General features: G+C 35.5%; 1 protein-coding gene across 6 annotated transcripts in view; it reads left to right on the top strand.

Annotated features, from left to right (window-relative positions):
* The window catches only part of TRRAP (transformation/transcription domain associated protein), a 102564-nt gene that overhangs the window by 42667 nt on the left and 45857 nt on the right, over positions 1-14040 (top strand). For all 6 annotated transcript variants that reach the window (XM_076351540.1, XM_076351539.1, XM_076351535.1 and 3 more), the window contains 14 exons: positions 94-292; positions 714-842; positions 1489-1755; positions 2341-2547; positions 3434-3592; positions 3676-3810; positions 4000-4110; positions 5393-5539; positions 7649-7862; positions 8559-8684; positions 10637-10783; positions 11659-11861; positions 12558-12679; positions 13568-13781. In XM_076351540.1, the coding sequence (XP_076207655.1) occupies positions 94-292; positions 714-842; positions 1489-1755; positions 2341-2547; positions 3434-3592; positions 3676-3810; positions 4000-4110; positions 5393-5539; positions 7649-7862; positions 8559-8684; positions 10637-10783; positions 11659-11861; positions 12558-12679; positions 13568-13781 (2380 nt within the window). The remainder of the gene's footprint in view (positions 1-93; positions 293-713; positions 843-1488; positions 1756-2340; positions 2548-3433; positions 3593-3675; positions 3811-3999; positions 4111-5392; positions 5540-7648; positions 7863-8558; positions 8685-10636; positions 10784-11658; positions 11862-12557; positions 12680-13567; positions 13782-14040) is intronic.

Raw genomic sequence — 14040 nt, 5'->3', positions numbered from 1 at the left:
AAAACCAAGATTAGTTTCTTCACCAAGTCATCAGCATAATAGTTTGGTTGGGTATTCTTTCACAGAAGCTTTTTATTTTATGTGTTTTTACAGAAGGAATTATGGTGATATAGAGTTGCTCTTCCAGTTGCTTCGGGCTTTCACGGGTCGATTTCTCTGCAATATGACTTTCTTAAAGGAATACATGGAAGAAGAGATCCCTAAAAACTACAGTATTCCCCAAAAACGAGCTTTGTTTTTCCGGTTTGTAGATTTCAATGACCCAAACTTTGGAGATGAGCTCAAAGCCAAGGTAACTAAAGCAATTAAATCAAAGCAGCCTGGTATTTAGGTTTAATTTTCTTCTTGGGAACTAGGGCAACAAAACTCGCTTACTTAAATGTCAACGAGTTTGATAATTGGCAGAGCCATTTAGGTGAAAATATCATACCTGAAGAAGAGCGATAATAAACAGAGACAGCAATTCATCTTGCTTTCAGTGCTGACTACTTTAGTTTACACTTTCTAAGAATCTTTGCCCTTGGAGGGGGGAAAGGGGGCGGGGGGGGAAATCTGTGTGTATCTGTTTCTTAAGGTTTTATTTACAGTTTCCTTTTGTAATGCAGTGAGTGCGTCTAACATGCAGGTTTGCATGTGAAATTACTTGAATGTTGACTGCCATTAGAAGAATCCGATAGTTGAGTATAACTTTTTTTTTTGTTTATATTCTGTAGGTGTTGCAACATATCCTGAATCCTGCCTTCTTGTACAGTTTTGAAAAGGGAGAGGGTGAACAGCTGTTGGGACCCCCAAACCCAGAAGGAGATAACCCAGAAAGCATCACCAGCGTTTTTATAACAAAGGTAACAGTCCTTGTTTACATTAAAGCATTGAAAATTAAACCAAAAAGTTGTTCCTCTCATTTGGCTTTTCAATCCTGATTTGAATTAGCTGTGCTATTTCTAAATACTATGACCAGTTATTATATCAAATCACATCATAACTTTGAACTGTTGTGAGATCCGTCAGTCATCAGTAGGATTGGACTACAATTTTTGGTTTATGATATCTCTTTGACTTGAATGTCTGTCTTTGGGATTACAGCCATATAAGGCCTATTTCTAGTCTCTTTCACAAGCAAAGCTCGCCATGACTGAACATTGGTATCTTTGTCATTCATTTCGGTTTCGTTGAACCAGTTAGCAGTTATAAAGCAGATGTTGTTGAAGATGAGGGTTGGTTTTTTTAAATTTTTTTTAATTTTTTTTAATAGGTTAGCACTTTGGAAGTTCCTAGATGTGCTCATTATTTAAAAGTTGCTACCTCAGGAGGTTGTTTTGTGGGTATTAAACTGAATCAAAAATGTGGTTATAGTTACTAGTCTTCTGAAAAAAACACTCAAAAAGCAAAAAAACCTAGGACTTTGCTTTTATAGATAATAAAGCTGGGTTTTTTTGTTTTGTTTTTTCTCACCTTCTTCCTCTCCTCTTTGATCATCCCTGGGACTAGGTACTTGATCCGGAAAAACAGGCTGATATGCTGGATTCTCTCAGGATATATCTCTTGCAGTTTGCCACACTTCTGGTTGAGCATGCTCCACATCACATTCATGACAATAACAAAAACCGGAACAGCAAACTACGACGCCTAATGACATTTGCTTGGCCTTGCCTCTTGTCCAAGGCATGTGTGGACCCAGCATGCAAATACAGTGGACATTTGCTTTTGGCACACATCATTGCAAAATTTGCCATACATAAGAAGATAGTTCTGCAGGTATTGACTATGGGCATGTATTCATACATTTAAGGGATGTTGATAAGTTCTGTAGTGTGCTTTCTTTTATTTTAAAATGCAGAGTAGAGGGTGCACAGTAGTTTTGGATACTTAGTATACACGGAACAGTTAAATTCATATGCAACAAACAAATACAGAAGCAGCAAGCCAAATATTAATACAAATTTATTTGGGGATAGGAGAGTATAGAAAGAAGTTTGAAGATAAGTGAAAACAGAGAGGGTAAATGGGACAATGAAAAGTCCTTTTGGTTAAATTAACAAAATTGGTAATGTTTCTTCATTTAAAAGAGACGGACATTTCCACTGAGACAGAATGTGGGGACCAAGGGAAAACTTCAAACTGGACAGTGGAGAGGGAGGAAGAAAAAGGGAATGTAAGGGAGGTAGAAGTATACGCTGTATACATCTGATGAAGTATCATCATATATTTACCAAATTATGGGCCTTTAGGAAAAAATCATGTTGTTTAGAAAACGTATGTTGTAGTTTCCTTTCTTTTATAAATGCTTTCTATTTATAAATATGTATAATATTAATGTTGATCAGAAACTTTGCTGTTTAGGTTTTTCACAGTCTTCTAAAAGCTCATGCGATGGAGGCCCGAGCTATTGTCAGGCAAGCGATGGCTATTCTGACTCCAGCTGTGCCTGCTCGAATGGAGGATGGACATCAGATGCTGACTCACTGGACGCGAAAAATCATTGTGGAAGAGGGTCATACAGTTCCCCAACTAGTACATATTTTGCACCTCATAGTACAACATTTCAAGGTACTTGTGCCAGTTATTCTGGTAGTCTATCTCAGATATCAAGGAGGTAAACTGCAGTTTGATTAGAAAATAACATAATCTGATTTATATGGTTTAGCTTCAAAAGGCATAAGCTGTCTGCAAAGGTATTTATTTAAAACTGAAAACAGCTATTAAAATTAAATAGCAAACCACTTATTAAGCTTTATCATGATTGAAGTTAGAACTCAAAATGTTAAGTGAAAGTCTGCAAGATTAATTCATTGCACGTGCATTACCAGTGCTCTTTAACAGAGCTGTGAAGATTCTTTAAGAGTTGTTTAAAAAAAGTGCAGAACCATATTCTCTTCCGTCCTCCAGTAATCCTTGATTGTTTGACTTTATATATTCTGTGGAGTTAACTAGGTAACTTTTATCTCCAGCTCGTGTATGTTGGGAAACATTAAACAAATGGGGGAATGCTGCAGAATGTCAATATAGGAGCATTTTTGAAAACACATACTAAAATATGATCCAAAGTGACAGCTAGCTAATATGCATTTAAGTCACTTTTCAGGAATCGATGCCTCGGTGCCTTCTGAAAAAATATCTGAGTGTGTTCAAATGTGAGTTGTAGCTCTCTAAAAGGATTGGCAAAAATTGGAATGATTGGTCCTTGAGAAAAATCTTCAAAAGAACATCTTCATCTGGGTTCATAAAATCAATAGTCACTATTGAAAATTGTAGCCAAAATTTTATTTTCAAAGCACCAGTTACTTTTCTGGATTGCAAAATTTGAATGTGGTATAGATTTAGCAAACTTTGGGATTAAAGACTGTTTTACCATTTTGCTTTATTTTGGCTCTGTAGTTGTTGTGTAGAATTTTATTGGTTAATGGCTAACGTGACTGTGAAACCATCTTTTCAGGTTTATTATCCAGTGAGACATCACTTGGTTCAGCATATGGTTAGTGCCATGCAGAGACTGGGCTTCACTCCCAGTGTTACGATAGAGCAAAGAAAATTAGCTGTGGATCTTGCTGAAGTAGTTATTAAATGGGAGTTGCAAAGAATTAAAGACCAGCAGGTAGGAAGGCTAAATAAACTGGTAAAGATTGAACTGTTACACAGTTAAATGCTTTTTTAACATGCACATTGCTGATATTTCAGCCAGATTCAGATATGGATTCAAGTACGAGTGGAGAAGGAGCAAGTTCTGCCTCATCTGCTGTTAAAAGAGGATTGTCTGTTGATTCTGGCCAAGAAGTAAAACGTTTCAGGACAGCTACAGGAGCTATAAGTGCCGTAAGAAAAATTCAGATTTTGTTCAGAGACTCTGAAATTATAACCTGCAATTTAGTTTACTTGTTTTTACAAAATAACTCAAAACTCCCTGATTTGAAGGTTATACTTTTAGAAAATATTTTAAATCTGTTCTGCTTGTTGTTTTCCTTCTTCAACGTTGCTTATGGTTTTTGTTTTGTATATGTGCAGGTATTTGGACGTAGCCAGTCCTTGCCAGGAGCTGATGCACTTCTTTCCAAGCCGATTGACAAGCAGCATACAGATACAGTCGTGAATTTCTTGATTAGAATTGCTTGCCAGGTAGTATGTTTATTCTGATATGCAAATACCAATGTGGCATTAGTAGCCAAAACCGTAAATCCCTCTTTTCATAAGAGTCCTCTTATGCTTGGATTATTCTAGTGTTTGTATACTTTCTTTTGCTGAAAGGTTAGAAACTTTAATGCAAAATTGTACAAACAGTAAAATGTTTTTATTTTAAGGAGGAAAGAAATTGAATTTGATAACTAGTTTCTGCATGTTTTTCATTTCACAAATGATGGATATTATACATGAGAGGTATGTTTTAGCTTCTTACTGTTGGCATGGTAAGTTTATAGCTTGATGCAGGGAGCATGCACTTCGAAATTAAAACTTTAAATGTGAACGGTTGCAATCCAGATTTTGAAATTGAAAGTCTCCATTTTACTGTGCTGTTGATCACTTCTAGGATTTTGTTTCTTCTTTACTTTCTCTTTTCAAGCGAGTACTATATCAGGAGTGACATGATTGAAATAAACGTGACTAGTAGAATTTGGCTGGAGCCAAGCAAAGACTTCAAAAAGTTCCTATAGTGTTTTTTCTTAATTCATTTATATATTTGCCTGATGCTGCAAAGTGTGCTTGTTCTATTGCCTAGATTAAATGGCAAGAATATTTTACTCAAACAATGAAGAATATTTAGAGAGTTTAATAGGGAAAGACTATGTCAATTATGTATCTAAGGATAACGATTGTAACTGTATTTTCAAGATCAAATACGTGGAATTACTTCTTTTCATGCAGCATGTAGAACTAAAGCTTTTCACCAAATTTTTAAGAATTAACTTTTCTAGAGTGGGGAAAATTAGCTGGGTGTAGCTCAAAGCTGACAAACTTTATGGCTTCTGCTTCTGCAGCAGAGTCAGCTGGTAAGTAACGGGATTTTATACACCACAGTCCATTGCACAGAACAGACGTGCTCTTGAAGTATAAAGATGAACTGAGTAAAGAGCTACGTATGTTTGATGCCTTGCAAACAGAAAAGATTAACCATCTTTGAGCATGTTCAGAGTTGTAGTAGTAATGTATGGGATTAAACTTTTTTTAATATACCTTTGATGGGTGATTTGGGGTAATTAGCTAGCAGTTTAGACGCCAGTTCTGATGTTTACTATTAGTTGTCGGCTTTTTATGCAGTTAAATACTCCGTGACTGTACTGATAAAACTACTTAAGCTCATCCATTTCATAAATAAGAAATTATATGCTTGCTTGGAATGCATAATAAATTAATGAGTTGGTTACAAAAGTGTGTAATTTTGTTAACTCTGATTAATTGCTAGGTAAATGACAACTCAAACACTGCTGGATCTCCTGGGGAATTGCTGTCTCGCCGCTGTGTCAACCTTCTGAAAACAGCTTTACGACCAGACATGTGGCCAAAATCAGAACTGAAGTTGCAGTGGTTTGATAAGCTGCTAATGACTGTGGTAGGTAACATTCTAGTCCTGTAGGTCTTTAGGTTTCCCTAGCACATATTTGATTGAATACTAATGATATCTGGATACTGATTTTTACAGTCTTAATATTTTCTTCTTTGTAGTGAAATACATAAATTGTTAAGTATGTGAATTGCATCAGTGGTTATAATTTGTATAGCTGCAGTACTTACAAATATTAAAATAGACTTAGGAGCAGGTGGAGTAACTTCCTGTATGACTTTTGATTTTGAAATAGGTTGTAGTTTGCTTGTTTGGATTGCCTATTTGTTGGTGTGTTTTGCGTTTTTTTTTTTTTTTGTTAGTAGAAGCTTTACAAATTGATTTTATTGGTTTCTAGTTTTCTGACTACGTTATGGTAACATGGAGTTCACTGAAAGGCTAGCTTCCTGTATTTGATGATACAACGTATTTTATCTATCATCTGTATGCTATTTGTATGGTTTTTGCCATATAATTTTTTTCTACACCTATTGTATTTGTATCGTACTATCTAACAGACTAGCAACTCTTACTGTGTTAAATTTTTAGGAGCTCTCTTGATGTCACTTTTCTGTTTCTTTGAAGAAAAGAGTAATATATCCTACTTTTGGAAACTTTAAAATGTTTAAGATTACATGAAAATTCGCTGTGGCCCATTTTTTCTGAATGTTGATCTAAATGTGCTATACTTTCATAATGCTCTTGTCTTTATGGAGATAATCCTTGAAAGGGCAAGTATCAGCTTTCATCTTTCTCTCCTTCTGTTGGAGGAGTTTTTGATGTGGCTCCATTTGTTTTGAGTTTACAAGCATTGATAGTGCTCCAGGGAGCTAATATTTGTTGCTTTACTCATCTTTTCCCAAGTAGTGTGCAACCTGAGTGAAAATTGCCATTAAAATTCACTTTTTTTTTTTTTTTCCTGTTGATGGCATTTGATAGCCTACAACAGGAAGAACTGCAGTCAATTCCAACCATTGTTGCACAAGGATTACCTCCTACTCATCTTCCTCACTTACACCTCACTTACACAATTGCAAAGGTATTTAAGTGCCAAGTGATGGCGGCTGTGCAGTAACAGCAGTATGACTTCAGGAAAATCATGACTTTAAGTGATTCCTCTGCCCTGAAGACAGAGGAAGTTGTGAGTGTCTACGTGCTGGCTGCTGAAGAGGAGCTGCATGTTATGTACAGACCATCGTTGCCCTCCTTTTCTGGAACAGAGGGGAAGATGGTGGAGGTGTAAAAATAACTTTAGAGAGTGCAATTCAGAGAGTTCATATGCTTCCAGAACGTGAACTGCTATCTTTTTCTTCTGCCTTTCAGTTAAGTCTTTCAGTTTATCATCTTTCATGAATTTGAGGAAGGTGGACAAAGTGCACTGCATCTAAGAGCGAACCAAAATCAAAACCTAGCCCACTCTACTTCTCCTCGCCCCACCTCAAAACAAACGAACCGTACCACCCCTCAGGCCTGAAGAAGGTGGATGTGGTTGATGTTTACGTCATACAAGGATACAAGTCCTCTGGAACAGGAATTTTATATCTTTATTTTGTGCTATGTGGCATCAGTTATTCAGGAGATTCAGAAAAAAGAATAAAGCTTCTGCAGCAAACGGACTAATTTACTATCTTAATGATCATTTTGTAGGTTTACAAAGACACGTCTAGGAATATTTTATTTCCTTTTTTTGTTCTTCAGTTCCACATATCCCCTTTTCTAACCTTTAAGCTATAACATCGTAAAATGCTGTTTTAGCTCTTCACTGAAGGCCTGCCTCTGAAAGATGTTGACAAAAAGATAAAACATTATCCTCTGTCAAAAGCATTTCTAATCAGCAAGGTTGCGGGCAACTTTCAAAACTGAGGACCACAAAAAACATCAGAAGGAACATACTGTAAATGCTTCAGTAACACTTTTATGGTTAAAGATTTTATAGCGCCTTGTATTTTACAGTTTTATATTGCATGACTTATCCAAAAGATTGACATTGAAACATCACTAGTGTAGAAACCTCAACTTTATTACATGTTTTCAACAGACTTGATCTGGACTTACTAATCTGTGTAATACTTGTGTGATTTCCCCCACTCACTGCATTTTTGTATGTGTTCTCTTTAGGAACAACCCAATCAGGCCAACTTTGCCAACATTTGCACTGGCTTAGAGGTCTTAAGTTTCCTGTTAACTGTACTGCAGCCCCCTGCTGTCCTTAGCAGCTTCAAACCCCTGCAACGAGGCGTAGCAGCTTGTATGACTTGTGGAAACACCAAGGTTTTGAGAGCAGTCCACAGTTTGCTTTCTCGCTTGATGGGTATTTTCCCTACAGAACCAAGTATGTGGTATTTTCTTCCTCCTTTTGTCCTTTATTGCTGCATAACTTAAGTGAATAAGGGAAGAGTGAAGACACTCTTTGGAATGTGCTAATATTCTGTTTTATGATTCCTGCATTTAATGGTCCATTTTAGCTTGCACTTTCAACCTCCGTTTAAAAAAAGAAAAGCTGAAATAAGTAATCGTGGAATACATCATTATCCATTGACATAAAAACTTAATAACCTGTGGCTGTCATAACTTTGGTTCAAGAAATACATGCTATAAACTTAATGTATTTTTGCAATTATAATTTTTCAGCTTCACAAGTGCAATTTTTTAGTTGTTAAGCTTTGTTGTTTTGCTAAAACAAGGAAGGGAGATAGAGTGGAAAAAAGAAAGACAATAGGTAATATGCCATGTCTTAATATAAACTAATTTAGATAATCTTTTCTTAAAAAAATTTAAAAAATGAGTAATTAAGACTTCTCATCAAAATGAGTTATTTAGAAGTAGTGGTACAGTATTACAGAAGACGCATTGGTAGTATAATAAAGAGGTTTATATAAATGAGGGATCTGCATGTGTTACCTTGATTTATTAGCAAGATAAAGTTCCGATAATGGTATAGATGACTATATGTTCACAGTGTAACTGTTCCTTGCTTGTTCTGTGGCTAATGTTACCAAAAGTAAACACAACTCTCTAAACTCTGCAGGTACCTCAAGTGTAGCTTCAAAGTATGAAGAGCTGGAGTGCCTTTATGCTGCAGTTGGAAAGGTTATTTATGAAGGACTTACTAATTATGAAAAGGCAACTAATGCAAACCCTTCTCAGCTCTTCGGTAAGCTTCCCACATCTCTAGTAGACATATGTAGAGTGCCCGTTAATGAGTATGATCTTTGTCACGAGCTTTTATTTTCTGTAAGGAAATTGAAATCTGATATCATGCAGAGGAAGCTGTGGGAAGCTTTGGAGCTAACTTGAGAGATGAGCTTGGGATGTCTGTCATCTGTGAAGAAAGGGACTGGGGGGATTTGTTGCATTCTGTCTTCTCCTGGTAGCTGACTTGGGAGCAATTATTGGAAGTGGGGAGCTATAGCTGTGCTAGATGGAAGCCTTCTGTATTCAAAGTGCATAGGAAAAAGATGCAGCTTTCAGATTAACCAAAATACAAAGTAAAAGTTACTGGAAACTTGTTATGTGGAAAAACCAAAATCCTGCGGGTACTACTCTGAGATACAGTAGAATATTTCAAGGAATCTGTGTAAACACTCTTACATGTTATTGCCTTATATTTTCTTTTTCAATTGTTTTTAAAGCCTCATTTATCAGCTGATTTAAATAGTGTAGGAAGATTTATGTATTTATAGACCTTGAATTCTCAGTAAGTAAGAAATTACAAAAATGCTGTTTTTTTTTTCTTGAGTGAGCAAATCTGATTTTGTAGCATATACCGTTCTGAAGAGCTGAAATGTTCTTCTTTTCTTGTTGTTTGTACTTACTTAACCGGTAGAGAGCTCAGCTACATATTACAATTACAAAGATATATTGGAATAATACAGTTTGGCCCAGAACTGGTTGTGTTGGTAATACAGACCTGAAATTGCACAATTTCGAAAACTTGCTGATTTAAATGGCAAATGTCCTTCACTATTCTACTCTGTGATCCTTGTAGATAGTTGTAATTTCACTTTGGGAATTGCCTATTTGTCAGATGTCAGGATGTGCTTTACAACTAACCAAGAAAGATATTTCTCACACTGTGTCCAGAGCTCACTTAAAAGCAGCACTACAATCTAACTGTCAGGTGGTGCATATCTTATTAATTCTGTGTTTAAGAGGCTGAGTTTTGTGTGTCAAATTTTGCACACATCTGAGCAGGAAAAGAAATAAAAACTTTTGAAGCAACCATTCAGTTAACAAAGCACGCTTCTATAAATATTGTTGAAGGCTTTTCTTGAATTATGAAGTTGCAGTAAGGAAAGAGGTAGCTGTAGGATTTTTAGAGGGTATAGTTTGACAGGATGTGTATACTTTTTTTTAGAGAGTCAAGTATTTTAAAGCATAGATATTGCTAAAACTGATCAGTTTGCATGTATATGAATAAGCTTATTCATATACATATAAATTAGGATAGGCATTGTTAACAACTGTGTAATTTGAAGGGACTGTGATCTTGTAGGCATTGTGCATTCATCAACTGTGCCGAAATTACCTGTTTCAATAGTGTTAACTTTTTCAATCTACAGTAACTGATTTATGAAACTTTATAAAAAGTTTCTAGATTAGAAAAGCAAGATGTAATTTTTTTAAATTTTATTTTTAATTACTAAACCCAGGCATATTCATGTAGGTTTTCTACTTTTTGCTATAAAACAAATGTGCAACATTAGGAGTAGTTTCATTTTGCCTGGTTAACTATATTTTTTTTTTTTTTTTTTAAGGACTTCGAGAAGTATCTGCTCTCAATCCCTTTCTTTCTGTCCTCCCTTTCTCCCCCTTGCCCTCCATCACACGCTTACATACAGAACTTTCAAATATTTTCATTAATGCAAAAATAACTTTTCAGTCTTAGACTAAAGTTGAGACTGAAACTTTTCTTCAAATCTATCCAGATTTCTAGTGTTTGTAACCTGGGTAGTCCCATGCTGCTTTCATGGCAGGACAAAATACAGCTAGAACATCTTCCTGTGTTCTCTCATAGAATGAGAACATCCACATTGAAAACCTCTATCTTACTTAGGTCATGCTCAATAAAAGTTTTACTTCCTTAAGTATTGTTTTTATCTGTAGGTACTTTAATGATTCTGAAGTCTGCGTGCAGTAACAATCCCAGCTATATTGACAGATTGATTTCAGTTTTTATGCGATCTCTGCAGAAGATGGTCAGGGAACACTTAAACCCACAGGCTACAGCAGGAACAGCAGAAGCAAATACAGGTATTACATAATGTAGTCTAAGGATGTTAATGATTAGAAGTGTTGTAAAGTATTAAAATCTGTTCATCCTAAAGGGATTCAAATGATTTTGTAGAGTTTTGTGTGTGTTATTACATGTTGAAAAATACTTCAGCATTAGTGAGAAATATTACTGAAGTATTGAAGGATAAAAATGCACTTTGAGTTCCTGTTACCTGGTTAATATATGAATTTCAGTGTTAACTCAAACATTTCGGTGAATAGTTAGTGAATATTTGTTGAGCTACAGCATATATAGAAATACTGAAATTCTTCAAGAGTTTATAGTGTCGAGGGGAGTGTTTTCTTCTTGTAGAAGAAAATTCAGTGCTAGTAAAGAGCACTGTAATTTATTAATGAATAAGTTATTGAAGAATATACTTTGAAAGAATTGCTGCTGTTAGATTCCCAGCCCATACTTTAATTAGGTAAATGAGAACCTTGCAAATTTTATTGACACTGAGAAACAATTGGAAAATTATTAAACTTGGCAGACAAGCAAGTCAGGAAATTAACGGAACAGACTAAGTGTCCTGCATCATATACTATTTCTTTCACAAGTTTAACTGCAGTTTTTCAGTACTGGGGTTCTGTAATACCTTTCATTTACTGAAATGAAACCACGCAGGCTTGCCTTTAGGATTTTGAATGGATTTGGTTTTTTTTGGAAGGAGTCTGTCTCAGTTGTTTAGGAATGGGAAGTAGTAATAATGAAAACATTATTTCTAGGGATATATTTCCAGGTAACAGATACTGTTGTTGCTATTTTTAAAATTACAGTAGCTTACCTTGAAAACTTCTTTACTAGGCGTTATATAAGTGTATACACAATTCTAATCCTTTTTTTGCATCCATAGCAGGTACAAGTGAACTGGTAATGCTAAGCCTGGATCTTGTGAAAACTCGCCTGGCTGTGATGAGCATGGAAATGAGGAAAAATTTTATACAAGCTATTCTAACATCTCTCATTGAAAAATCTACTGATGCCAAAATTCTTCGTGCAGTGGTCAAAATAGTGGAAGAGTGGGTGAAAAACAACTCCCCAATGGCAGCTAATCAGGTAAATTGAGAAGATAAAATCGTTATTGCTCTCAAACACTAAATAACTATAAGCCACTGTTATAATTCATCAGTTTTTGACAGTGAGGTTTGTAAGGATCTGTTATATATGCTTAGATGCCCTTGATGAGGTTTGGAGTATTTTGCATCCCCTGTGAAAGTAGCTGGAGTTAACGATGCTTAGCGTTTTATAGGCTTATATTAGGTGTTTGATCTCAAATGCTCTTTTGCTGAGAACTTGTTTTAAAGTAAATGTTTTAAAATACACTTCACATTGACTTGGATAGAGAGATTCTTCAGAAGGAGGATTACTAATGCTGGTTTAAATCGTGTTATTCCTGTAACGTTTTGTGGCCTCCTCAATTTGCCATATTTTCTGTTGAAGTTGAGTACTTGACAATCTAGTGCTGTATAAAAGCACCTACACTTTTTAAAATATACGTTAGATTTTTGTAATCGTTGAACAACTTAAACCTGTTTTTAGTCATGATTTTAAGATTCTCTAGCATATATTAGAAGGATAAATGCTTGAGTTATTTTTCTTTTTAAGAACTATGACTTCTACCAAGCTATTTTTTCAGTACTTCAGAAGTGAAAGAGTGATATAAAAGATGGCTGAGGTGTACTTTGAATGTGCCAGTTCTCTGCATGTTTTAAGATGAATTGACAAAATTAATCATGTCTTCTTTTAACACAGACACCTACTCTCCGGGAGAAGTCCATTTTACTAGTGAAAATGATGACTTACATTGAAAAGCGTTTTCCAGAAGACCTTGAATTAAATGCCCAGTTCTTAGACCTTGTTAACTATGTCTATAGGTAATTATAGCAATTAATCATTTATTGCAGCTTATTGGTTCATAATTTGTACCATATATGACCTTTATAACATGCCATCAGTCTTTTTAGGTCTGAATTAAACGATTCCCGCCCCCCCACCCCCCCTCCCAAAATGCAAAATCAATCAATTTCACTGAGACCACAATATGTATTTATGGAAGACAATTTGAAAATAGAAGTTCCCTAGAAAGGATTTTCTTTTTGGCTCTGCTAAAATATCTCCACTGCCCCAACCTCTTCCTTTCCCAAGATGCCAGGGCATCCTCATAGCTGGTTGTACTCTGAACACTGTGGTGACAGCTGAAATCTGTCTGTCTTTTCACATCTGTAGGGTATAAAGATTTTTTTTTTCTTGGAAATTTTTGTAAATTATACTTTCAGGAGAGTTACTTTGCTAGCTAAACTGGCACGTTTTGTAACATGATGAAAGAATTAAAATACTTACCTTATCAAAAAATACCAGGTATTTAATTTTGTGCTGATGATTCACATTATTTTGAGTTACTGTTTGCTGCTGTTCTGTTTTTTGGTTAACGGTGCAAAGCCCTGGTGTGGACATGGTGATCAGAAGATTTATCAATGAATATCATTTGGCGTTTCAAACAAGATACAGATGTGGTTGAAATTGTTTCACAAGTATGATACAATTTTATCCTGAAAGAGTTTTTTATGGTAGTTCTGGGGCAGTTTTCTAACAAGCAGCAATGTTTTCTTTGCTGTTTCTTTAAAAATGCTGCACCTGGATGCATGCCACACCATGCGGGCTTCTACAGAATGTCACGTCTTTTGATTTTTAGTATTTTATATACAAAACCTAGAAGGCTTCTCTTTCTAATGTCTCTGTCATTTAATCTTTATTCATTTTAGGGATGAGAATCTTTCTGGTAGTGAACTTACTGCTAAGCTTGAGCCAGCATTTCTTTCGGGTTTGCGTTGTGCCCAGCCACTCATACGAGCCAAATTTTTTGAAGTCTTTGACAATTCTATGAAACGTCGTGTTTATGAACGCCTACTTTATGTGACCTGTTCTCAAAACTGGGAAGCAATGGGAAATCACTTTTGGATAAAACAGTGCATCGAGGTAGGGAAATTATTTGTATCAGAAATACAATTTTAATTTGAGAAATATGCTTTATTTCCCATTTTTCTTGGCTGTGTGTAAAAGCATTATGCAATGTGTGTCTTGTAGTATCTATTATCTGTATCAAAGCTAAAAATATCAAGTCTGCTGCCTCAGATACTTCCAGTGGTGCTTAAAAATAAATACAGTGGCTAAACCATGAGATGCTGATGCTTGGAAAGTTGCTTTAATATCAACCTTAAAAATCTATTCTCTCTGC

Source organism: Aptenodytes patagonicus, chromosome 13, assembly GCF_965638725.1.
Source record: "Aptenodytes patagonicus chromosome 13, bAptPat1.pri.cur, whole genome shotgun sequence".
Taxonomy (NCBI): Eukaryota; Metazoa; Chordata; class Aves; order Sphenisciformes; family Spheniscidae; genus Aptenodytes; species Aptenodytes patagonicus.
Note: the sequence above shows the minus strand (reverse complement) of the source record. Positions and strands in the feature narration are given on the sequence as shown.